The 27,270-nt window shown below is 45.2% G+C and overlaps 1 protein-coding gene across 1 annotated transcript in view; it reads left to right on the top strand.

Annotated features, from left to right (window-relative positions):
• The window catches only part of ARHGAP22 (Rho GTPase activating protein 22), a 63,137-nt gene that overhangs the window by 30,893 nt on the left and 4,974 nt on the right, over positions 1–27,270 (top strand). The window contains exons 5-8 of the mRNA XM_054983966.1: positions 14,041–14,248; positions 18,859–18,991; positions 24,168–24,241; positions 26,448–26,569. Coding sequence (XP_054839941.1) covers positions 14,041–14,248; positions 18,859–18,991; positions 24,168–24,241; positions 26,448–26,569 — 537 coding nt within the window. The remainder of the gene's footprint in view (positions 1–14,040; positions 14,249–18,858; positions 18,992–24,167; positions 24,242–26,447; positions 26,570–27,270) is intronic.

Raw genomic sequence — 27,270 nt, 5'->3', positions numbered from 1 at the left:
GATTGTATTTATTATTGAGCACTGTTCCACTTTAAATGTATAAAATTACCAATAATTTGGAATTATTTTGTGATTGTTTACTCCGGGCAGGTTGTATTGGTTGTATGTTCTATATTCCCAGCGCAGCTCCTTTGTTTTGGGTTTAACCTCCCGGTGGGGGCAAGAGATCTGTAACTACAGCTGATCTCCAAGTTCAATCAAGATGGGTAGCCATGTTAGTTGGTCTGTAGCAGTAGAAAAGAGCAAGAGTCCAGTAGCACCTAGAAGACTCACAGAATTTATGGTTGGGTATGAGCTTTCCTGAGCCACAGATCACTTCTTCAGATGCCAGGACTACAGAGATCACTTCCCCTGGAGAAAATGGCTGCTTTGGCAGGTGGACTCTGTGACATTATACTGTGCTGAGGACCCTCCCCCAATTCCACCCTCCCCAGGTTCCACCTGTCAGGCTATGGATGACAGGATATAGCAGACAAATCTCCGTCCCATTTACAGTAAGACACACATACTTAGTCAAATGGATTTTATTCAGAAATCAGATCATTTCCATATTCAGGTCCATAGGTCTACTTAGGAGTAAGACAAGCGTCTAAGCAACTTGACGAGAGATTGACAGGAATGACAACATGTGAAAGATACATCTCTTTTCTAGTTCACTTTTTCCTCCCCCTCCCAATTATAAACAATCTTTTGCCGCTCTTCCTTTGTGAGAACATTTTACATATTTGTGATATCACGATGCGTTGCTAGGATGAAAGACATATCATAATCTGAGAGGAAATACAAGGTCATAAACACTGGAGTCCGATAACCACCTGTGAAAGCCTGAGAAACAGTTAGCACACTAAGAAAAGGAAATTGAGTTACACCAAGATCATGTTTACAACAACTGGACGAAGCATCAGAATTAGAATCAAAATTGGCATGGATGAATGGGTACAGACATACATGACACCGCCTTCAAATCTCCAGGAATTTCCCAATCTGGAGTTGGCATCCTAGAAGGAAGCAGCTGCAGCGAAGCAGCATGTTGTCTTCCACGTGCTGCTATATTGGAAAATGTTTGAGCTCCTTGGCCCAGATTAGCTCTGTTGAATGTTCACCTTCAAAGACCACGCCTAGCAAGCAGACGACAAATTGAACTGAACCGGTGGGTGATGAAGGATCCTTCTTTTCTGCCATGAATTTTTCAGCAAACATGTTTGACAGCCAGCTCTGAACTGCGGTAATCAGATGTGAGCTGATAACCAGGTCTGTTGTGTTCGGCACTGGATGACTCAAAGCCGGAACAGGATTCCATCAGGTTATTGCAAAACTGTCCGTGTAAGAACATGCTGCCAATCCAAAACGGTTGCCAGTTATTATCATAGCAAAGGAATATTGAGATCAGGGTTCCCCAAGCTGACACCTGTGGGTGCTGTGCTGCTTGCAAGCACTTCTCTTGGCTCCTGCTGAGCTTTTCAGAAAGGGGGGGGGTTTGTCAGACAGAGCTGTTTACTGGCTGCCCTCATTCAAATGAAAGTGGTGTCTGCAGCTGCAATAGCAGCCACACAACCACTGGGAGATCAAGAGGACTGGTAGGCACCCAGGCTGTCTATACTCTGAGCCAAGCTACAAGTGACGAATGACACTTGAACGGCAAGTGAACAGACTCGCGTGTATTCCTCCCTGTTCCCTTGTGCTCCACTACGTGATCAAGTGGAGGGCAAGTGGAGTGCAAGGGAACAGGGAGGAATACACGTGAGTCTGTTCACTTGCTGTTCAAGTGTCATTCATCACTTGTAGCTTGGCTTTCAGTATGTGGCTCCATTCCCCCTTCAGACTTTCCTTCTTTTTATTCTCCCCCAGGCTTTCCTTTGCTTGTTTGCTTTTTAATTCTTCTTGTCTTCTTTTATGAATCTTTAACAGGAAAAAGTTTTCTTTTAAAGCAGCCCTGTGGCGCAGAGTGGTAAGCTGCAGTACTGCAGCCCAAGCTCTGCTCACGACCTGAGTTTGATCCTGGCGGAAGCCGGGTTCAGGTAGCCTGCTGAAGGTTGACTCAGCCTTCCATCCTTCTGAGGTCGGTAAAATGAGTACCCAGTTTCCTGGGGGTAAAGTATAGATGACTGGGGGAGGCAATGGCAACCCCCACCCCCACCCCCCGTAAAAAGTCTGCCAAGAAAACATTGTGATGTGATGTCTCCCCATGGGTCAGTAATGGCGGTGCTTGCACAGGGGACTACCTTTACCTTTACCATCCATCCTAAAAAATAAAGGGCATAAGGACCTAAGAGAAGTTTAAATGACGTTAATGTCACAAAATAGAATTTATTTATTTCATTAAATTTCTATTCCACCCTCCCTGCAAGCGGGCTCAGGGTGGATTACATCATTTAAAAACAATACAACAATAATGATACAATAATCCAGAAAAATTCATAAAAATTCATAAAACATTTTTAAAATCTTAGTTGATTATAGTATAATAAATAGATATCAAGATGGCAGCAACCACAACATAGCTATTTGCTTAGCTTCACTTGGATAGACCCATAGGCAATACAGATGTTATCTCAGGGTGCCATTAACTATTAAAACAGGGTTGTGGCAAACATCTAATGGGGAGGGATAAACTCATTGGTCCACTACCTCCCCCTGCATGGCCGACGGCCTCGCCCAGCCTCAGCCGTATGCCTGGTGGAACATCTCTGTCTTACAGGCCCAGCAAAAGGACAACAGATCCTGCCAGGCTCTGGTTTCAATAGAGAGTTCCACCAGGTCGGGGCCAGGACTGAGAAGTCCCTGTCTCTGCTCGAGGCCAGGCGGGCCTCCCTGGAGCCAGGGACCATCAATAGCTGTTTCACTGCTAATCAAAGTGTCCTCTGAGGCGTATATTCCTGTTACCAGGAATATTAACTGGTTAGAGCAAAGACAATTCTGAACTTGATAGACCGATAGCCTTACTCAGCCGTGGTCTTAGGAGGCATTGGGGGTGAGAGTGATGACGTGGACTTACCGTAGCCATGAGCTTCTTTTGCAAAGCAGAGAGGGAGCTTTGTTCTGGTCTTAGAGTTCAGTAAGCTGGGCTTTTGCAGGAGGAGAGGGGCGGCCTTCCTTCGGGGTTGACTAGAAGCTCAACAACTCCTTCTCCAGGCAGTGGGAGAATGAAAAAAAAAATAGCGACATCTGCTACGTCGCAACATCACTTCCGGGTAAAACCCAGAAGTAACGTAGGGTAGCTCTAGGAATCAGCTTTACCATATTGTTTCTGGCAATTCGTAGAGCTACCCTGTGTTATTTCCAGGTTTTACCCAGAAGTGATGTTGTGAGTGTGACATAGCCAGTGCCGCCTGCCCCCCTTTTCCCTCCCTCCAACCCATATCCAGTCCCCATTCCCAGTTTCCTTCTCTCCTTCTCACTTAACAACCAACCTTACTTTTTTGTCTCCTAATTTCCAGCTTAATTTACTTCATTTATACCCCATCTTTCTCCCCAGTGGAGACCAAAAGCCAGTTGCATCATTAGGCTGACTGGCCTATGGCCACCCAGCAAGCCTCCATGGTAGAGCAGGTATCTGAACCTCAGTCTCCCAGATGCTAGTCTGTCCCTCTAGCTACACTGACTCTCAGCTTCCCCTCCTCCTGGCAGCCTCTCCCTGGGAAAATTCTGGCCAAGTTGCAAAAGTCAGGCAGTAGCAAGCCACTCAGTTGAGTTGTGTGATGGTCAAGTTATGCAAGTTGTGCACAGGATGCTGCTGGGGCCAGACGAGTTGTGTAGCATCAAGTCATCTGATAGCCACCACCAGATTTGAATGAGTTGTGCCAACTGCATGGTAGCAAGTTCTGTGGTTGGGCTGGCTGTTGAGCTTGGACCCCATGAGTCCTCTCTCTCGTGCAGGATGGAGAGAAGTAGGAATGTACTGAAAGGCCAAAATAATCCTGGAAAGGGCCCTCCCTCGCCGCCATTTACTGACAGAAACCAGGGTTTGAAGGCTCCCAATGTTGTTGTGGTTGCCTAGCAACCCCCACAGTGTCCACTGAGATCTCAGAAGACATCAATTTCTCAACCATACACGGGCCATTTCTATTCTTTTTAAAGTTTTAAAATCCCCTAATCTATTTATATTCAGGTCTCAGACTTTCCGCAAACTGGGGGCTCTTTTCAGTTTGCAGAAAGATATCTTGTCTGCTCTTGGCTCCAGTATCTGGATTTAAGTATCCCCAGATGGGACCATATTGAAAATTAGATATATTGATAGGGAGCATGTCTGGCTGAGAGCCCTGGTTAACCATCAGGTAAATAAATACAGCCACTGTTTTCATCCATCTCTAAGGGCAAGACAACATCCGAGCGTATCAGGGGTAGCTTTCTATGTGGAAGGAATGTTTTGGGGGTGAGGGAGCATTTCATCATATGAGCCCAGCCTGCAGTCTGAAATGGTCCAGCTTAGACATGGGTCTAACTGGGAACTTGGGGCCCTGAGGATCAATGGCTGGCAAGAAAAATGCAAGATTGGTGCCCGCACTGCCCTGTCTGCAGTGCCCTTCCATGCCAATTATGGCACAGGTGAGTTCAGGCTGGGCTGGGAGAGATCTCTTGAACGATTTGGCCTTGTGACTGCCAGCAAGTAAAGAACAGGACAAATTTTTTCCATTGTGGTCATCCGCTCAGTCTTTCCAGTCCTTGCTCATAGGAGGAGACCATTAGAAACCTAACTTCAAGGCACTGAGCAGACAGGCTGATAAGGCACCAGCTCTTTGAAGTGAGCTCATTATAAGCCCAGAAGAATTTCATTTAAAGATCTGGCTCCCGTTTTCGATGCAGCTTTTCCGCCTCCGGCTCTTCAGGCTGGCAATTTGTAAACAGGAAAAAAGGCCAAGTTGGCTAAGAGGATTTTGCAAGTGCAGCTTGAATAATAAAGCCCTCGTATTGTACTGGAGGGATTGCAATTGTAGGTGAGGCTGGGTCCAGACTAATTTGGGAAAGAATGCCTTCCTACAAATTGGGCTTCCCGATGTATAACATGGATATCTGTTACTGTTACCGAGCGTACTGGCAGAATCAGCTGCTGTTAATACTTTAAAAAGTAATGTGTGTTCTTTTCATCCAAGGCATAGGAATTAATGTTTACAACCTCAGTGGTAAGACTGGAGAGCAGGGTGCCGTCCTTCCCTGAGCTCCTCGGGGAGAGGCAGTGGCTCAGGGACAGCGCCTCTCCTTGGCAAGGTGCCAAGTTCAATCCCAGCGTCTCCAGCGAAAAGGCTCAGTTAGTAGCTGACCTCTGCCGAGAGCCCGGAGAGCAGCTGCCAGTCTGAGTAGGCGATACTGACCATGATGGACCACAGGTCTGATTCAGAAGAAGACAGCTTCTTGTGTTCATAAGTAGAGATGGGCATGAACAGCAACATGAACTAAAAAACACACACAAACAGCCCAATCTGCTGTTTATGAACAAGCTATTTGTGAGGCCCCATTCTAAACAAACAGGTGGTCATTGCAAGCCTCGTTCGTTGTTGTTTGTCAAGCCACCTGCAATCAATTTCCTTGGCAACTTAGGCAGGGATTGTCTGAACTCCTGCTGTTGCCCTGGAAACCCCAGTCTAAGCCCAATTTAACTTGATAGGCAGGTCTTCCTTCCAAGTGTGGACTGGAGCTCCAAATTTGTTACAAGAGGAAAAGACCAGGGGGGAGGGGGGCTCCCAGCTCTGGCTTTAAGGGTGAGAAAGCTGCTGTTAGAGAGACAGGGTGAGTGCATTGGAGCTTGAATTTTCTTTGTGCGTGGTGGGATAGGGATCTACCTCTTCCAGGGCTGCTGCCAGGTTCTGGGCCAAGCTATTATTTATTATTGGTACCTTTCCTGCTGCCTGCTCAGGTAAGGTTTCTGGGAGTGGTGTGGTAGGGATCTTGATGGCTGGAGGAGATCCTGCTGGCCCCCACGAACAACGAACAACTAACATGTTCATGACAGGATCATGTTCATCAGTGTTCATTGTTCATGGATGGCAACGAACAATGAACACCATGTTCGGGGGGGGGGGTTCTGTTCATGCCCATGTCTATTCATGAGTGGCATCCATGGAGGGTGCAAGAGGAGGGTTGAGTGTTTTTCATTTCTTTCCTGCTCTTTGACATCCTTTTGATTCGGTTCTGTATAGCCAGAGAAATAATTTAGAAATGAATGTGTTTGCACTTCTGGGCCCTTGAGTCCCTAGGTAAGGACTAACAGTGCAATCCCAAGCAGAGTTACTCCAGTCTAAACCCATTGGTTTCAGAGGGCTAAGACTGGAGTAACCCTGCATAGGATTGCGCTGTTAGTCCTGCATGGCTTGTATCTCTCCAAATAGCTGCTCCAGAGAGGAGAGGAGAGGAGAGGAGAGGAGAGGAGAGGAGAGGAGAGGAGAGGAGAGGAGAGAGCTGCTTCTCTGTCCAGAGTATTTATGATGTCCTTCTTGGGTCATTTTGATCTTCCTGCTGCCCAGAGGAAGATAATGCAATGTATTCTAGCCATTTGGCTGTTTCCAACCCTTACAACATACTGAAAGCCTCCCAGAGAGATTCTAGTTCATCCTTTTCTTGAAACTTCCCAAGGACGTTTGTTTCATTGGGGTGATGGTATTCCCAGTTTGCTGTTCCCATTTCTTTCCCCCCTTTCTGCCAGCTTTACCAGCAGTCCAGCTTGCAGACTCCTGCACTATGCTTGGGGGGTTACAGGCTTGGTGGGCTTCTCCCGCAGGCTGTCATTTCAACTATCCGTTCATCAGCTGAAACAAATATCTGCATTAAAGGGCTCTAATATACCCTCAAGGGAATATTTCAAGCTGTAACTGTGTAATGCTAATATTGGTACCAACACAAGCCGACCGGTGATCTTATACACATTTTAATTTCTTGATTTCTTAAAAGAAGAAAGTTTCTTCTGATTTGCTTATCCGTAAGGTGAATATAGATTTACAGATCTTTGCATGCAAATTTATCATTTTATATTACCAAGATAGCTCGTTGAGGGGAGAGGGCCTACTGCTCAGTGGTAGAGATCTGCTTGGCGTGTAGAAGGTCCAGTTCCTGGCATCGCAATCCCCATCCTGCCAAAGAGTCAATCCTAGGTTCAATCCCAGGGACCTCCAGTTAAAAGGACCAGGCAGTAGCTGATGTGAGACTGCCAATCCAAGTATACAATATTGCCCCTGGTGGACTGATGGTCTGATAGTTTGTTCAACTCATGCACGCAGGTTGTGCATCAAAGTGGTTTGCAAATGCAATGCAAAATAACGTATTCAGAAACTGAATAAACGAAGAGGTTGCCAAAGATACTCCTTGCTTGGTTTAGGAAGCCTAGACAGCTATGTCTATATGTGGGGTGGGAAGAGAACAGCGTGCACAGCTGGATGTGTCTTCGAACAGGCCAGCTGTTTTTTGAATGGGAAGTCAGCTTTGACAATGTGAGCCGCTGCAATGGGAAATCCAGACCCTTACAACTGCTTGGATGGCATGGCCTCGGCGAATAGTTAGCTATGGTCTTCCCTGTTTGGTGCCATGACCTGGATAGGCCAGGTAAACTGGACCTCATCAGATCTTGGAAGCTAAGCAGGGTCGGCCTTGGTTAGTAATTGGATGGGAGACCTCCAGTTATGACCAGGGTTGCAGAGGCAGACAATGTGACTCCACCTCTAACACCTCTTGCCTTGAAAACCTCAGCAGGGGTCGCCATGGCTGCTTCCACACTTGTTGGATAATGCACTTTCAATGCTATTTAGCCATCATTTGGAACTGTGTTTTCATGTGTGAAACAAAAAATCCATTTCCAAAGGATTGCTGAAGTGCGTTGAAAGTGCATTATCCAACGTGAGTGGAAACGGCCCATAAGTCAGCTATGACTCGACAGCACTCTCGGCCACTCCTGCCTACTTGATAGATCCTGGTGTATTTCACCCAGCAAGGCTTCTGGTCTCGGTAATGGATACAGGCCTTCTCTATCCCATTGAGTTCCATCTGGCAAAACCGTAGACATTGCCAAGGCCATTGGGATCGTCCTGTCATTTCTGATCCCCGAAGCCGTGGAGAAGCTTCCAGATGATATGTGCCAAACTGGTGATCGCCTGGCTTAGTTCAAGAGGGGCTAACTCAGCTGATGCATGGAATTTAACTGCGGGGATACTCTGGCGACTGGGAAAGGACAGAGCGAGCAGTGTAAGGCAGCCAGCCTGCGATGACAGCTATCATCAGAAAAAGATCTGATAAGCGAGCGGGACCCACATTTCTTATGGAGCTCCAGGGAGAGGCCTTTGTTAAGACTTGCAACCTGAGGCTGTGCTGTTGTTTACCTTGGCTGCTGTCGGGAGGAGCACAAAGCACAGGCAAGACCCTACCTGTCTGCCTCCGGTGCTGCTGTGGAGGGAGCCGGGGAGCTCCACGGTTTCATTGGATATTTCAAATGCTTTTGGCACAAGTCATAATTAATGCTGAGCAAGCCGTCGGGCTGAAGCCAGATGTGCAGCGGTGATAACCGGCAGCCGGCAAAGGGCTGCGTGGTTGCTTTCAGCAGAGGAGGTTTGGGGACAGGGGCTGGGGCTCAGAATGTGTCTCATGCCCGGAGCGAGGACCTTCCTCCTCTGCCACTGCTGTGCTGTCACCTTGCCAGGTTTCCGCTGGAAGTTGGATGTCTGCCATGTGCTGGGCTGCTGTGCCAGAACCAGAGGTAAGCATCAGGGAGGGCTCGCCGGGGAATGTCAGTCTTTTCCCGCAGGACAAAAGGTTGCAAGGCCAAGCACAGGCACGCAGCTTCCACCTTTGCAAGGATGCATGGGGGAGGACAAAAGCCTGCTGCTCACCATGCAGAAAAATCCTCACTGTGGAAATTCGGGGAGCTCTTTTTGGTAGCTAAAGATCTTGAATGAACGTGGTCCCACAGCTGGGCTGGGATATGGATTTCCAGCTCCGTCACATGCTCTTACACTGGGTCTGGGTTCTACCCTTGTGCTGATTGGGTTTGCTCCCCTGTCTCCCTTCGTACTGCTTTTATAGGCCTCCCTGCCTTGGACTGGAAGGTTTGGGGTCTAGGAGTATTGATTTTGCAGGTGTACACGTTGTGTTGTGTCGGTGGGACCTGTGGTCAGGATGTTAGCGTGGTTCTTTCCCCATGAAAGATGCTTGAAGATGTGTGTTCATTACACCTAGATTGAAGTGGCCCCTGTGTGTAAACCCATATAAATGAGCATATGTGGAGGGTGGGGGGCTGCTTGTCCATTCAGTTGGCACTAGGGTTGCCAGCCTCCAGGTAGTGGCTGGAGACCTTCCGGAATTACAACTGGTCTCCAGGCCACAGAGATCAGTTCACCTGGAGAAATTGGCTGCTTTGGGGGTGGACTCTATGGAATTATGCCATGCCAAGGTCCTTTCCCTCCCCAAACCCCACTTTCTCCAGGTTTCTCCAGGTTTTACCCTCCAGATCTCCAGGAATTTCCCAACTTGGAGCTGGCAATCCTAGTTGGCACAAATGACCCTTTTGTCAAAGTAATAGGCAATTCTGTCTGTGTAGCAGTACAATGTACATAAGCTAATCAACTGAGGCTGGGTGAGCATTTGAATGTGTGTATTTGTGAAAGTGTCGACCTCTGTTCTGTTGGCTTGTCTGTGTATGGCAGGACGGATTGTAGGGTTGCCAACCTCTAGGTGGGGTCTGGAGTTCTCTCAGAATTGCAGCTGATCTCCAGGCTACAGAGATCATTTCCCCTGGAGGAAATCACAACCTTTGAGGGCAAACTCTATAGTATACCATAGATTCTTGTTGAAATCCCTCCCCAAATCCCTCCTCCTCCACTAGGGTTGCCAGCTCCATGTTGGGAAATTCCTGGAGATCTGGGGGGGGGGGTGAAACCTGGAGAAACCTGGAGGAAGTGGGGTTTGGGGAGGGAAAGGACCTTGGCATGGCATAATTCCATAGAGTCCACCCCGCAAAGTAGCCATTTTCTCCAAGTGAACCGATCTCTGCGGCCTGGAGACCAGTGGTAATTCTAGGAGATCTCTAGCCACTACCTGGAGGCTGGTAGCTCTATCCTCCACAGACACCAATCCCAAATCGCCAGGAATTTTCCAGGCCAGAGTTGGAAACCCACCCAAGTAGATTGTGTGCAACTTGGTTTATGCTGTTGAGACCGCAGTCTTTTCTCGAGGACCTGACAGGATGATGTTTTTGAGCTTGTGATCCGACACCACTTTTGATCTGCATTTCAGCTCCAGAATCGTGTGTGTGTTTGTAGGGGGATATTCCTTGTATGGAAATCCTCACGTGTCAATCAGAGAGGATCTTGGCAAGAGAACTTCCTACTGTATGGAAAGATTGATGGGCCCAATTTTCCCCCTTTCCAGTATTTCACTTCCTGCCTTTGAAGCTAGGCTTGGATGAGAGAGTTGTGAAGTGACATGTTCAGACTTCGTTTTGCGAACATTTAGCAAGCAACTAATCACACAGGGAGCGAAAATCTTTCTGCTCACATCAGTCTTGGAGAGCTGGTTAATCCATTGATTTAGCGGCCCCTTCCTCAGCTATGCCAGCTTGAGACGCTGCTATCGCTTGAATCTAAGGTTGCCGACTCCAGGTTGGAAAATTCCTGGAGATCTCAGAGCCTGGGGAGGGAAGGGATCTCGGCAGAGTTAATGCCAGAGAGTCCACCCTCCCAAGCATCCATTTCCTCAAGGGGAACTGATGCCAGTGATCTGGAGGTCAGCTGTAATTCTAGGAGAACTCTAGGCCCCACCTCGCTGATGCAACCCTAGCTGGATTTCAGAGTGTAGCAAGCAATGGCTGTTGGCTGAAAGAAGGCCTAGAAGTTAACCGTTTGGTCTCCAGAAGCGTAGGAGTGGCCTCCAGCCAGGCAGTCCACACAGCAATGCCGTCTAAGGAACAGTTATTACGCTTGTCAGTCTCCAGGTGGAACGCTAAAACCCGCACTTCCTGGAGTGTAAAGTTATCACTAGTCAGTCAAGTAATTTAAATGTATTTTTAAAGTGACAAAGTGCAAAAAGTGTTCAACAATAATAAATACAACCGTCCACATACAAACAATCGATTGTCTATCCATTCAATAAATATATCAATAAATACATCAATAAATATCACAATCAATATTCATAAAGTGATTACAAAACAGTCCAACTGGTAGAGACAATATAGTCACTCTGGGACATGGAAAACAATATTAGTATACCAGGTTCATACAAAATCCCAAAGTCCCATAGACAGTATTCCAATGTAAGTTCGCCTGTGTATTTCTTTGTAAATATCAAAAGCCTCAAAGGGCTGAAGGACTTCAGTGTAAAGCTGCAAAATTGCCTGTGAAGCTGCAACAAACGTCTATGGGCTTTGCCAGCATAAATTCATTCAATCCTGTTTTGTAAAGCACTTCTTCATAGGCTTCTGTTTTCAATATCTATTTCACAGCACCAATGTCCCAAATAAACCTACACACAAATTCCAAATCTGTCAATCTTTCTCCACCACATTGGTTTCAAAAGACAGTCTGATGCCGTGGTCAGCTACTAAGCAAATGGATATTTAAAGGGACTCCATTATTAAAAAATGCTGCCTGGGATATTGCCTAAACTGTTGTGGTTGCCTAGCAACAGCCACTTGGGGCATCTGGTTAAAGCTAATCCTATCTCTGGATTTAAGTATCTTTAGATCACAGCCACTTGGCTATTAGTATATAAGATACCAGAAAAACTTTATAAAGCAATGAATGCTTCCTAAAATCTTACAAACATTAACAATAGCTCTATTCCCTTTATAAAATAAAAGCTCCAGCTTTGGCTCTTGGAAGCTTATACCTTGGCAATCTTGTTGGTTTCTAAGGTGCTATCAGACTCGAATCTTGCCCTGTGAGATGGGTCAGTATTCTCATTCTCAGAGTGCAGACTGGGTGCTAGGGTTGCCAGCTACATGTTCATAAATTCCTGGAGATTTGGGATGCGGAGACTGGAGAGAGTGAGTTTGGGGAAGGGGAGGGACCTCAGCAAAGTATAATGCCATAGAATTCACTTCCAACGCAACCATTCCCCCCCACCCCCAGGGAACTGATCTTTGTGGCCTGGAGATCAGTTGTAATCCGGGAGACCTCCAGCCACCACCTGGAGGCTGGCAACACTACTGGGCACTACACTGAGGGAATGGCTTCCTTTAGGGCCTCTAGGGATGGCTTCCTCCATCTTGGCCAGTATATCACCAAATCAGATTTTTCAACAGGCCCAGAGGTTGGGCCTATGAGGAAGATTCCCTTCATAAAGTGAGATTTTTGGAGACGTACAATAAGCTTTGAAAAGCTTATGGGTGGGGAAAGGCAGGTGATGTTCCTTCATGGAAGAAGCCATCTTATGTGGATTAGATGACGGTATTTCCCTGCCAGCAGCTTTCCCCCCCATGAGATAAAGCTTGAAACAACCCTAAAAGTTGTTGCCACCTGTTTCAAACTGCCCATGGCCCTCCATCTTCGATGAAGAGAAGCAACGGACAGATCCTTAAGCAGGAGTTCTTGATCACACGGGCAGCTAACACGAACCATTAGTTAACCAGTCTCAATAAGGCCTCAAAAAACCATAAAGAAGCCCATCTCCAGCCTCTCTGAAGTACTTGACCTTTGCCACCACAAGGTGGTGAGCAGCAGGCCACTGTTTTGGGGACAGAAAGCCCCTTTCCATGAAGGGTCTGCTCCTCAGGGCCCTCTCCTCAGCTTTCACTCTGTTGTCCCTCTTCCATTCCTCTACTGACAACCAGACTGCTCCGGTACCCTTGTGCTTCTGGAGCCACTGTGTATTGTGAGTCTGAGGGCCAAACTACAAGTGACGAATGACGCTTGAATGGCAAGTGGATTGAGTGGAGGGCAAGTGAACAGGGAGAAATACACTTGCCGTTCAAGTGTCATTCGTTACTTGTAGCTTGGCCCTGAGACTTTGTATGGACAGCATCTTGGACTACAGAAATACCCCTCCATCTTGGTGCTGGCCGATGAAGCATTCACTTCTGGTCCCAAGCACAACCACATATAAGTCTCCTCTTCCTCCTGGAGTACAGCTGTATGCCCCGGCCACTTAGTGGCCTTCTTTATTGGAGAGTCAGATGCAGTAGAGAGCCACGTGTTACAAAAACGAGCAAAAGTGGTTAGAGACATGTTTACCAAGGACTTTGAGAAAAGGACACGTGTTTAGCCACATTTGAAATCTCAGCTGTTTAATTTTGTTTCTGACAGCAAGGTAGGTGAACCACGGGTTTAAAGGAAGAGCCTCTTCCCGGGGTTTTCCAGTGGGCTAGTTGAATTCAGTGCTCCAAGTTGGAGAAAAGAGGTTTTCTATCAAATTAGACCTGTCTCAGTTTAATCTGTGGTGAGTTTAATCAGTTTAATCTGTGGTTAACTATTTGTTAACAAGCCCCAAAGAACCCAAACTCCACCCTCCCTAGGCTCCACCCCCTGATCTCAAGGCATTTCGCATCCCAGAGTTGTCAACCCTACAGCTTCACCTTCCCGTAATAGCTGATGCTCAGTAGAGCTTATTTTCCAGATAAGCATCAGCACAAAACATTTTCTTGGTGAATTTGGGCAATACTAGGAGATCTGTCAGTCCTGCTACTGCTTGGAGCAGGAAAACAAGAGGCAGTGAAAATCTGGAAGTGACATCAATCCTCTCTAGAAATCACCAATACCATCAAGTTTCTGGCGATTCCTAGAGAGTCGTGATGTCACATTTGGGTTTTCCCCTGAAGCAATGTCACATCATCATTGATGGATGCCCTTCCATGTCCCCCTCCCCAGTCCAGGCAGCCCTAAATACTGGGTGGTGTTCATCTGTTGAAAATGAATAGTTTGGAGTCCACCTCAAAATAATCTTACCTGATCCTTCCCTATTTTAAGCACTGATCAAATTAATCTGCACTCAAACCAGCGATGGATTCCCTGGCAGGTTCTCTTTTCATTGGACGCAGCGTGACTCACTCTCCCCTCCCAGGATTTCGATTTCCTCCCACACCTGAACAGCAGGGAACCAAAGATAATGTTTGGCTTTTCCCTTTGACAGGCATCTTCGGTCAACGCTTGGAAGACACAATCGAGTATGAAAAGAAGTATGGACGACATTTGGCTCCACTTTTGGTGGAGCAATGCGCCGATTTTATCCGGGAGCACGGCCTCTCTGAGGAAGGGCTCTTCCGCATGCCTGGGCAAGCCAATCTCGTGAAAGACCTGCAGGACTCCTTTGATTGTGGGGAGAAGCCTCATTTGGATAGGTGAATAGACATCTTTTTACGAGTCCCAACAGAGAAATGCAAGACCCTCCAAATGCCTTAGCTGCAAGATCTTTTTTGGCTTGGAAGTTGTGTTTCTCATCTTACCAATGTTCCCGATGTTGTGCAGATATCAGAGGCAGCTTCTGTTGAGTTAGTATCAAATTCTTCAGTCTGATCTGATCCAATCGTAGGCTTGAGACCCAGTTTGGTGTAGTGGTTAAGAGCAGCGGGACTCTAAACTGGAGAGCTGGGTTTGATTCCCCACTCCTCCGCTTGAAGGCAGCTGGGTGACTTTGGGTCAGTCACAGCTCTCTCAGAGCTCTCTCAGTCTCACCTACCTCACAGGGTGATTGTTGTGGGGATAATAATAACATACTTTGTAAACCGCTCAGAGTGGGTGTTGTCCTGAAGGGCAGTATATAAATAAAATATTATTATTATTTATTATTATTGGAAGCTGCTCAATAACAGATGTTCTTCCACTGTCATATCCCACTGATACACATGAAAGGGATTCTAATACTCATTTTCCTAGCAGCCATTCCTTCCTTCACTTTTCTAAGATTTGTTATGAATTCATGAACTATAGGTGAAGAAAAGCAAACGTTCTCTTGGTTGGTATTTCTAGCACTCATATAGGGGTAGGCAAATACTCTCTTTGTGAAACTTTACAGTGGTGGTGGAAAGTGCTGTCAAGTCACAGCTGACTTATGATTTCCCCCTCATAAGGTGAAAGATGAGCAGAGGTGGTGTTCCATTGCCTGCTTATGTGTAGCAATCCTGGACTTCCTTGGTGGACTCCCATCCCAAGTACTAATCAGAGGCTGATTCCGCACACGTTGGATAATGCACTTTCAATGCACTTTATCAATCGTTTGAGGTGGATTTTTTGCTCCGCACACAAAAAGATCCACTCCAAATGATCTATAAAGAGGATTGGAAGTGCATTAGCCAACGTCTGCAGAATCACTCAGAGCCAACCCTACTTAGCTTCCATGAGCTGACAAGATCAGGCTAGGCTGGGCCATCCAGGTGAGAACAACTTCAGGGAACATAAACTACAAAGAAGGGAGCCTCAGTGAAAGTAATAAAATAACCACAAGGGGAGGAAACTTCTTTTGGAGACTAGATCAATAAACTCAATGCTTTTTTTTTTTTTTTACAAATGTATATCTTTAAAGAGCAAGTGCTGTAACGCAAATTACAAAATAAGTGCAAACCTTAGCAGCAAAATTGGACAACGAGCTTGCTAGGTATTTATTTATTCTGCCCATTTCGGGGGTCTTCTTCAGGGGCCATATGTTTTAATCTCTCTCATTCATCCTAAAATTCATGCACCGCATTGGAGAGGAGCTATTGGTCTGGAGCCTTGGAGGTCCATGACAAAGACTCCCAAAACAGGCGGAATAAATAGCTAGCAAGCCCGTTGGCCAATTTTGCTGTTTGGATCGTAAGCAACATTCAGCATTGGAAGTTCCTTTGCCGTGTCTTCACATCTGAAACAGAAAAACAGATCTGTATTATTCATTTGGACTATATCATTATTATACAAGACTTACTTACTATTTGGTCTGGCAGAAACTGACTAATATACCCCATTAAAGAGAAAAGAAAATTATGTTACTGACACACGGTTATTGTGTTATGCAATGATAACAGCATTGTCGTTATGAATAATTTAAAATAAATTTGCACTTAATTTGCACTTATTTTGTTATTTGCTCTTATAGCAATTGCACTTTAAAGATACAAATTTGTAAAAAAAAAAAAAAAAAGCATTGAGTTTATTGATCTAATCCCCGAAAGAGGTTTCCTCCCCTTATGGTTATTTGGAGAACAACTTCATAGCAGTTCAATGCCAAATAGATGACAAAGAAGACATGACCGCCCCTTGGATTTGCCTGTTAGCAGGGGAAGTGAACATTTGGCTGATTTGAGATCCAGCATATTCTATAGAATTATAAAATTGTTCACGTTCAGAAGTCCAAAGACAGCCATTTGTGTCATTACAAAATTACTCAGAGCCAAGCTACAAGAGACAAATTACATGAGGAGGAGCACATGAAGGGAGTAGCAATGTTAGCTGAGAACCTGAGTTTTAAAAGAGATTAGAAGGTGTTGTCAATTTCCCCTCTCTACAGAGCCAGGGAGATGGTTGGCTGCTCAGAGCGTTTATTTATTTCCTCTTTGGCTCCCTAAGGCTCTGTCAGTTTCACCTCCCCTTCTGAGAGGTGAAGAGGAAATAAACAACCTTTCTGAGCAGCTATCTCCCTGGCTCTGTAGAGAGGGGAAATTGTCAAAGCCTTCCGATCTCTTTTAAAACTCAGCTTCATGGCTAACATTACGACTCCCTTCACGTGCTCCTCCTCGTGTAATTTGTCTCTTGTACCTTAGCTCTCAGGGAGAGGAGGGTTGCCTAATATCTAGCTTTCCCACAAACAGAATATAACATTTACTACTAGATTCTGAAAGTTGAAATCAAGAAGCTTCCATTTTTTAAAAAATAAAGATTTGAGATTCTTATTTTCTAATATTTCACATTTGACAACAGTAAATGTATCAAGGCTGCCTGGCGCTGAAGAAGATTCCAGTTCAAGGATTTGCAAAATGTATCCCTTTAGTTCTATGGTTTTTAATCTTTCTGCCTCATGTTCTTAAACTGGGGTCCTAAAGTGGTGCCTACTACTTTTTCTAATACCCACCAAGTGTTTTTAGAAAGTGGGTTGGGTCAGGTGGGGCTTTTTAAAAAAAATGGCTCTGGTAGCAGCTGTCACCACAAACAAGGATTGTCACTTTGTATCTGAAGGAAAGGTGTGTGTAAGCAAGAAAATACTTTTAAACAATATGTTTTTAAAAACTTACCTATTGAGTACAGCTTCTTCTTGAAATGTTGAAAAGTTACTATACGTAACCTCAGTTCCTGACATTTTGTGGTTGGTTCTGCCCAGGGATCATTTCGTAGAAAAAGAGCTGCAGGAACTCATTAGCATAACTCATTAGCATATGCCACATTTCTTGCCTTCATCGGAAGTGTCATTAGCATAATTGATTTGCATATGCCACACCCTCTGGCATCACCTATCCTGGCTGTTTTGGACCCAATCCTGGCCATTCATGGCCAAAATTGGGCCCAAAATGACAAAAAGGGGCTGAAAATGGCCGAAAAGGGGCCCAAAATGGTCAGGATCAGGCCGCTGCTGAGCAGGGGAGTGATCCACCACCTGTCAGAGGCCCAATCCGGGCTGTTTTGGTTCCAATCCAGGCCGAAATGGGCTCCAAATGGCCAAAAATCAGGTGGGCGGGGCCACCTGACACGTGACCTCTTGGGAGAACTGCCAGAACTGTGTTCCGACGCGTTCCCCCTCAAAATGAGCCCTGGTTCTGCCTCTTCGGGCAGCCATTTTGTGAATGCACTCACCACCCTCTGTCAGTATTCCAACAATGCCCACAGGCTCGAAAAGGTTGGGGACCCCTGTTCTTTGATATCCATGGGAAACTCTGAGTCTCTCTACACAAGACAAATTACACGAGGACACTCAAGTGAAGGGAGGTGCAATGTTAGCCAGGAAGCCGAGTTCTAAAAGACAGATCGGAAAGCTTTGTCAGTTTCCCCTCTCTACAGGGCCTGCAAATATGGCTGCTCAGGGGGTTTGTTTAATTCCTCTTGGCCTCCCTGAAGGCTCTATCAGTTTCACTTCCCCTTCTGGGAGGTGAAGAGGAAATAAACAATTCCCTCCCACAAGGAGCGATCTTTGCTGGCTCTGTAGAGAAGGAAATTGACACAGCCTTCAGATCTGTCTTTTAAAACTTGACTTCCCAGCTAACATTGTGTTGAATGTCCTCCTGTAATTCGTCTCTGCCCTGAATATCTTTCTTTCTGCAAACATGCACTTTTTAATGGATCCTGACCATTGCTTTCTTTTCTTTTATATATATATATATATATATATATATATATATATATAATTTGTTTTAGTTCCATCTTGCTCTGATAACAAAGTTGATCAAAAGTCTTACATTCTTTGGATACATGTTGTATATCATACATTGCATTTCATCTCTACAAGTTCCATCATAATTATATTATTTTCCACTAAGCTACTATCACTATAAGTCTGCTTTCTTTAATTCTAATACTTCTTTACCCTCCTCATTCATTTGATTGTGTTTTGCTAACATATAGTTGTGTCTCTATTTTATACTTCTGTTTTACCCATCTATAAAACGGGGCCCATTTTTGTTTCCCATCATGTCTATTTTTTTCTTTTATTAATTCTGTCAGTGTGTCCATTTCTGCCATCTCTAAGATTTTCTCTATCAATTCTTCTTAAGTTGGTATATCTGTGTTTTTCCAGTATCTGGCATATTCTGTTCTTGCTGACCATTGCTTTCAATGGGTTATGCATCAGGCCATTGCTTTTAATGGAAAGTAGGTCCATTCTGCTAGCCCCTGCCTTGTATACTGATTAAAGTCATGACGTTAAACCTTCAGCATGGTGTTATGATAGGTTTTCTTTTAGGCCTTACATCCTTGGGGTTGCTGCAGAGATTTTGGACAATCTTGCCAGGGCTGACGCCCAACCACCCTTTCCTTCCTTGTCTTATTGCAGGAACACTGATGTCCACACAGTCGCATCTGTCCTAAAGCTGTATCTCCGGGAGCTGCCGGAGCCTGTCGTTCCCTTTGCCAGATATGAAGATTTCCTGTCCTGTGGGCAACTGCTTTCCAAAGACAGAGGAGAGGTCAGTGGGCTCCGTTGAACTTCACTGTGCTGGAAGAGACTGGTGTGGGCATTTTGTGGGTGCATAAGATGTTATTATACTTGTGCTGTACCTCTGAGTGATGAGCGTGATGGATTCCCCTCACTTCCTTCCCACTGTCTTTGCCCATTAGGCAGTGGGGAATCTGCAAGTGTGAAAGAGGGCTTTGTGTGTCCGTGTGCGTGCGTGCGTGTGTGCATGTGTGTGTAAACTGCTTCACACACCCTTTCTCCCTGACTGTCTGTAGCCCAGTCAGGAGTTTATGGTCTCATGTCTGGGTGACCAGTTAGGCTCCCTCGGTGAGATCTTTGACCACAGTCTGAGATCTTTAAAAGAAAAAGATCTTCATTTACTAGAATACAATATCAATTCATTACAGTAGAGGACCACTGGAAAGCATTTTATCAAAACACTACAGAGAGTGTTGCAAAACTAAGAAAAGCAGAGACAAACTACAAGTGACGCCTGACACAGGTTGGACACTTGCCAGCTTCCCTCAAGTTTTGATGGGAAATGTAGGCAGCTTGGCGGAATGTTGGACAAGTGACAGTTGAAAAGTCCATTGGACAGCAGTCGGAGAGCCAAGCTGCAAGACCAGGATGCCTACATTTCCCATCAAAACTTGAGGGAAGCTGACTAGTGTCCAACCGGCGTCAGGCGTCACTGGTAGCTTGGCTCTGAGATTAAGTTCTACAGTTACTGAAGTTGCCTTGGCATTCCCTTCCATAGAATGGACACAAGGCCTCCGAAACGCTGAAAAACAGAAGCTGGTCAAGGCAGACCATTTCTCCATTTCTCCTCTTGTTCCTCACCCCAAAACCTTTCTCAGTGCAGCTATTTTGCCCCTTTCTGGCAGACTCGAAAATGGTTATCTTGATCCTGCCTATTTGTCTCCATAAAGGAAACTAAAACCTGAGGAGTATTGCTTCGTTCCCAGGAAAGAATGCGTCCTCTGTGATCAGGGCCTCTTTGGGTGTTAATCAAGGCAGCCTGCATAACAGTAAGACACTCTGGGAGTTACCATATACCCAGGGCTTTTTTTCTGGGAGAAGAGGAGGTGGAACTCAGTGGTGGAACTCAGGACAGCACAATGACGTCACTTTGGGTCAGGTGGAACAGGGGGGAGTTTTTTAAAGTTTAAATCGCCCTTAGCGAAAATGGTCAGATGGCCAGTGGCCCCGCCCCCTGATCTCCAGACAGGGGGGAGTTTAGATTGCCCTCTGTGCTGCTCCTTTGCAACCTCAACTCCCCTCTGTCTGGAGATCAGGGGGCGGGGCCACCAGCCATGTGACCATTTGCAAGAGGTGCCAGAACTCTGTTCCACTGTGTTCCAGCTGAAAAAAAGCCCTGCATATTATAAAATTGGCAAGGGAAATCATCACATCAGACAAAGGGGACGAGACTATTAAATTGTATGAGGTCCTCATTCACCATTTACACCCCCCATTAGAAGGGCATCCAACTGATCCAAAGAGCAAATCTGGGGTAAAGACAAATGGTTGGTTTGATAGGGAGTGCATACTGGCAAGGAAGGAGCTCGGTAGTACGTATCTGACATACAGATCCGACCCAGGGACTGCGAATAAAGAACAGTTAAAGTCACAGAAAGCCAAATATAAAAAGCTAATTAATAGAAAAAAGAAGGAGGCAAGGGACCTGGCTTGGATACAATTGGGGCAGGCAGTAAGGCTAAAAAACTCCTCGCTCTTTTGGAGGATGGTGGCCAACTGTTCTGATAGAACTCCTTCCCAGGTCTCTAATGCTGTTATGCCGGAGGCCTGGAAAAACCATTATAAAGAACTATATGGAACAGCTGAGGAGCCAGCGCCTTTGCTGGAGAATTTAGAAGATTTATCAGAATGGCCACCTGTTAAGCCTTCGGAAGTAAAATCTCTAATTGAAATCTTGAAATCAAAAAAGGCTCCTGGACTCGATTTAATACCGGCCGAGCTGATTAAAGAAAACAGAGATTGGTGGGCTCCACTGCTCGCCAAATTGTTTACAGAAATAGACAGGACAGCAAGAATTCCCACAGGCTGGAATACGGTAGTTATAGTTCCTATTTTTAAGAAAGGCAACAAAAGTGACCCAAATAACTACAGACCTATCAGCCTCCTAAGTATAATAAGTAAGTTGTATGCTAGTCACCTGAAAGGAAAACTCTGGGAGTGGATTGAGCAAAATAATATTCTGAGAGAAGAACAGGCCGGATTTAGACCAAGGTGCTCAACCTTGGATCACTGTGTAATTTTAGACCATTTGATCACTAAATACGCATCTAATAATATCGTTTCCCTGTATGCAGCCTTTATAGATTTTAAATCTGCTTTTGATATGATACATCGTAACCTACTATGGGAAAAGCTAAAAGGGATGGGTATTGAAAAGAGATTGCTGACCCTAATGAGGGCTCTATACAGGAATACTAAGATCCAGGTAAGGACAGATGCCCAAGGCCACCTTACAGAAGCCATAAAAGCAGAGAAGGGGGTTAAACAGGGTTGTATTTTAGCACCAACTCTGTTCAACCTCTTTATAAATGACCTAGGGGAGTACTTAAACTGTCCGGAGGTACATGCCCCCAAGGTTGCTGACAGGCATGTCCCCCTTCTGCTATATGCAGATGATGCAGTATTAATCTCTAGAACCCCCAGTGGCCTTAAACGAGCTATGGAGATATTAGCTCAATACTGTCAGGCCAATTACATCAAAATTAATTATCAAAAATCAAAGGTTCTAGTTTTTGGAAGCAAGTGGCGAACTTACCAGTGGAAGATAGACTCGGTGGATATTGAGCAAGTCCGTTGTTTTAAATATTTAGGAACTGCCTTTCAGGCTTCTGGCTCTAGAAAAGCTCATGTGGACCATGTTACAACAAGCGCAGCTAAAAGTGCGCGAGCAATTGAGAAAGTTTATTGGTCTTCCGGGGGCCGGAATGTTGCAGCAGCAGTCAAGATTTTCAAGGCTAAGTCTCTTGCCCAATTACTTTATGCGGCGCCCTTGAGCATAACAACACATCAGTCTTATTGGCAGTCACTAGAAAAAGTGCAATCCAAGTTTTTAAGGCACATTTTGCAGGTTCCCTTTTGTGTCTCTAATGCACATATTCGTTTGGAATCCGGTATGGTCACTGTAAAAGCACGCCTGTGGATTGCTACCATTGTCTATTGGTTTAAGCTAATAACTAATCCCTCCGGTTTAACTGGTTTAATAGCATGGGATTCTAAAGCACCACTTTGGATCAAAGAAACAGAGCGCAAATTGGGTTATTATGGTCTTTCCAAACAGTTTCTGATGAATATGGAACATGACATGGTCAAACCCTTTGTGAAACAAAGAATCCTGGATATTGAAAGGCAGAACGACTTGAGTCAAGTCAAAGGGTACTTCCCGGGAATAGATAGCCTAAACCAAGTGATAATGATGCCTTACTTACAAAACTTGGATAAAGCAGATTATAGAAGAGCAGTTACCCTCCTCAGAATGGACACGTTACCATCAGCGGTCATGGAGGGCAGATATGCAAAACAACCACTCGAGAAAAGAGTATGTATATGTGGGGCTGGAAAGATAGAAACTAGGGGACATGTACTCTTCGAGTGTGAGCTTTATCAAAATATTAGGGCAATCTTCATAACTCCAATTTGTAATCGGTTCCCAGGTAGAAATGACAGATTCTATCTAGATAAGCTTTTAGCCGATAAGGACCATGAAATTACATTAAAGGTGGCAAATTTTGCTGTGCAAGCCATACGGATTAGGAAGTATTTTACAGGGGGAAATATTTAAATATTTTATAATGTTAAGGATTTTAATATTTAATAATTTGGTCTTAGGCACTCAGGTTTTAAGGTTTTAAATATTTAAGACTCTGTACCCTGAAATTTTAGTGAATAGATATGTAAATAATATGACTTACCATGACTGGGTTGTATGCTATTATTGTGTGGTCTATGACCGTAATAAAGATTGACTGACTGACATAAAGGAAACTAAAACCTGAGGAGTATTGCTTCGTTCCCAGGAAAGAATGCGTCCTCTGTGATCAGGACCTCTTTGGGTGTTAGTCAAGGCAGCCTGCATAACAGTAAGACACTCTGGGAGTTACCATATACCCAGGGCTTTTTTTCTGGGAGAAGAGGAGGTGGAACTCAGTGGTGGAACTCAGGACAGCACAATGACGTCACTTTGGGTCAGGTGGAACAGGGGGGAGTTTTTTAAAGTTTAAATCGCCCTTAGCGAAAATGGTCAGATGGCCGGTGGCCCCGCCCCCTGATCTCCAGACAGGGGGGAGTTTAGATTGCCCTCCGTGCTGCTCCTTTGCAACCTCAACTCCCCTCTGTCTGGAGATCAGGGGGCGGGGCCACCAGCCATGTGACCATTTGCAAGAGGTGCCAGAACTCTGTTCCACTGTGTTCCAGCTGAAAAAAAGCCCTGCATATACCTTTGAAGGTTCCCTTTGGAGGAGGAGAGTGAGCCTTGGGGGGTATCTGGTGCCTTTCTAGTATTTTCTTTATTACACAGGTAGGACAGCTGGCGGGGGGGGGCACTTCTATAGGACAGCTGATTGACCAACCCACATCAGATCCCTAGAGAGAGTGACCCTAGGGTGCGTCTCTCCTACCCTGAGGTGGCAATCTGCTTCGTTTGTGCAGAGTAGTTTGTGCAGGCCAGTGGAGAAGAATGAACCATAGCTGTTGGGAACCAGGAAGGAGACCATTCCAAGAGGCAGGATAGGATTCACATGGCACATAAGATAGATATGGGCTGGTCCCCCATCCAGGCAGAATTTGTGGGGGGGGGCAGTGACTAGGTAACCAGCACCGTGATAGGAAAGAGTCCAGTAGCACCTTAAAGACTAACCAACTTTATTGTAGCGTAAGCTTTTGGGAATCACCAGTTCTCTTTGTCAGAAGAGAACTGTGATTCTCGAAAGCTTATGCTACAATAAAGTCGGTCAGTCTTTAAAGTTGGTTAGTCTTTAAGGTGCTACTGGACTCTTTACTATTTTGCTACTACAGACTAACACAGCTAACTCCTCTGGATCTATGACCACGGAAAGCACAGCATTGTGATGTCTGCCTCAGAGTGTTTGGCTATATATTGGCAAATGGTATGTGGGGCCTTCTGTTCATGCCACTGCTGTCTCTTCTTTCAGGGCACCCAGGAACTGGCAAGGCAGGTAAAAAATCTTCCACAGGCCAACTACAACCTCCTCAAGTATATCTGCAAGTAAGTCATGCTGCGGAATGCTCAGGGAAATGCTGACCAAAGGAACGGCCTTTGTCTCTGACCCATGGCAGCACATAACTTGTTGAGACCTGATTTGTGCTACATTCTTTTGTCATATCTGAATCTCACCGTTCCCTCATGGGAAGTAGCCTTACAGCAGATCCATTTTAGATACGATGAGGCCTAGCAAATGTTATAGATTCACATGGAATTGGACACGCTTTGATTATAGCATCCTCTCTGCTCCTGGAGTGAGGGGGGCTTCAGCATTTCCACTTCCCACCTTCATGGAAAACTTCTGCACTTGGCTAGATCTGAAGTCAACTAACTGGAAAAAAAATCTACAGTTTCAAACATTCCATATTTGAAATTCTAAAAATACTTATCCCCAGTTAGCTAAGCCATTTCAGAGGAAGAAACTCAGCTCGGGTCAAACATTATGAGTAGGATCCAGCAAGCTTTTAAAATTCAGTGTTCCTCAGGTCCCCTATTTATTATAACTCCCCACTCCTCCACTTGAAGCCAGCTGGGTGACCTTGGGCTAGTCACAGCTCTCTGGAGCTCTCTCAGCCCCACCCACCTCACAGGGTGTTTTGTTGTGGGGATAATAATGGCATACTTTGTAAACCGCTCTGAGTGTGTGTTAAAGTCATCCTGAAGGGCGGTATATAAATTGAATGTTGTTGTTGTTGTTGTTACTATCCCTCATGGGTTGTCTCCATGCAGACCCCATAATGCCCAGCATAGCCATTTTGGGTCGTCAAACTCCTTCCTCCCTTTTTCACCAGTGGAAAAGCTGGTCGGATCCAACCTATAGTTGTGTATTTTTCCAGTGTTCCTGTCAATTACACCAGTGGTTCCCAGCCTTTTTGGTATGGTGGCCCAGAAGTCCAAATTTACTTAGTACAGTGACCCATCTGGGGTTGGCCCAAGGTTTTCTGGCACCTTAAGCAAAGTATGACCTTGATGCCCATCTAGTCTAGCATTCCATTTTCTACAGTGGCAACCAGATATTTTTTAAAAACAACAACCATCATACCCCTGCGATAAACCCCAAGCAAGTGGCATTCGAAAGGAGGTTGCATTCCAGCCTTTGACTGCTCTCTTCTTCTCTATTACACCCTTTAATCCACTCTAAGGGCCAGACTACAAGTGGCGCCTGACACTAGTTGGACACTTGTCAGCTTCCCTCAAGTTTTGATGGGAAATGTACACAGCTTGGCAGAATGTTGGACAAGTGACAGTTGAAAAGTCCATTGGGCAGCAGTCAGAGAGCCAAGCTGCGAGACCAGGACGCCTACATTTCCCATCAGAATTTGAGGGAAGCTGACAAGTGTCCAACTAGGGTCAGGTGTCACTTGTAGTTTGGCTCTAAGATTCTAAAACACTTGCTCTAGAAATGATCAGGAACACTTTAATTGATTTTTTTATTAATCAACATGTGGTGAAGAAAAAATACCAACTAATGTGCAGGACTGCCTCTCCCCGTATGTGCCTCAGAGGACGCTCCGATCAAGGGATAAATGACTATTGGTGGTCCCTGGCCCCAGGAAGGTCCACCTAGCCTTGACCAGAGCCAGGGCCTCCAACCTGGTGGAACTCTCTGTCTGATGAGACCAGGGCCCAGCAGGATTTACTCTCCTTCCGCTGGGCCTGTAAGACGGAGATGTTCCGCCAGGCATATGGTTGAGGCTGGGCCAGGCCAAACAGAATAGAACAGAGGAAATCCACCATCTAGTCTTTTTATGTGATAGTAAGCAGTAGATTGATTGCCTCCTACTGGTTGAGTGCTGCTATTTTATATTCTTTTAAATATTTATATTGGACTGTTTGTTATCCTATTGAGTACAGCTCAATAACTGTTTGTTATTGTCATTTTAAATTATTTTAAAGGGTAAATTATATTGCGCTGTTTTATTTGAGTGTAATCTGCCCTGAGCCTGCCTGTGTGGGGAGGGCGGAATAAAAATAAAAACAAACAAATAAATAATGTTTGATATGGAAGATACTATCTGTCATCTCCTCCTCCTCTGCCAGTTTTTAAAAAAACCTGTCCAGTATTTCATTGAGCTGGAAGGAAAGCAAAGCTGGGACTTCTGAGCCAAGACAATTATACTCTGGTCCCTCTTTCTGTGGGAGGAATTGGGGATAAGGAGACCTCTTATTTTTCTGCCTTTTTTCTTCTCTTTGGTGGGGGCTTTTCAAGATTTCTTGATGAAGTTCAGTCTCACTCCAGTTTTAACAAGATGAGTGTCCAGAACCTGGCTACCGTGTTTGGTCCGAATATCCTCCGTCCCCCGATAGAAGACCCAGTAACTATAATGGAAGGTAGGCATGCTATGTTCCTCTGCTGCGAATTTTGAGTGCCCAGCAGCTCCAGGATGTGAGGGGACATTGGTCGTTTCCACACATCCTGGCATCGCTATTGAATGCTATTTTTGAAGCCGTTTATTTCTAAGGATGTTAAATGAACCACCGGCTTCACAATATTTTGAAAATTTGACCGTACAGACTTATTTTGTAGGCTAGGAATATCAGTTCTATATCCTCAATCCTCCGTTTAACTCGTCTCTTTGCCTGATCGTAGCTGCAGGATTGGACGATGTGAGGAGAAAAACCAATTCTAGCAAATGGCTTTGAATGGAATTAACCAATTAGATTGGAAATTATCTCTGTTTATAAATGAAAATAAACACTGAGAATTAAAATGACCCTTCAGCCACATGTATATAGATGATATACACACCCATGCTTCAACTCTAATGCTACCTATCTCCAGTCTTACCCTAGCAATAGACACACATCTTGGAACCTGTAAAATTGTCCTTAAAAACTTAGATTGCACTCTTTCTTGAGGAGTGAAACATGAACTGGGTGGCCCTACAAATGTCCCATACAATAATTGGAATTTGAGGGATTTTCGGGGGATAATTACCCATCCAGAAAGCAGAGTAGTCCAGCGGGAAGAGGGATTCAAACAGCTAGCGTTCTCAACCAGGAGAGGCTTATGGAAGGAGACCCTAAGGTAC

The sequence above is a fragment of the Eublepharis macularius genome, chromosome 6 (genome assembly GCF_028583425.1).
Source record: "Eublepharis macularius isolate TG4126 chromosome 6, MPM_Emac_v1.0, whole genome shotgun sequence".
Classification (NCBI taxonomy): domain Eukaryota; kingdom Metazoa; phylum Chordata; class Lepidosauria; order Squamata; family Eublepharidae; genus Eublepharis; species Eublepharis macularius.
The sequence above is the reverse complement of the archived record's forward strand: the minus strand, read 5'-3'. Positions and strand labels throughout refer to the sequence as shown.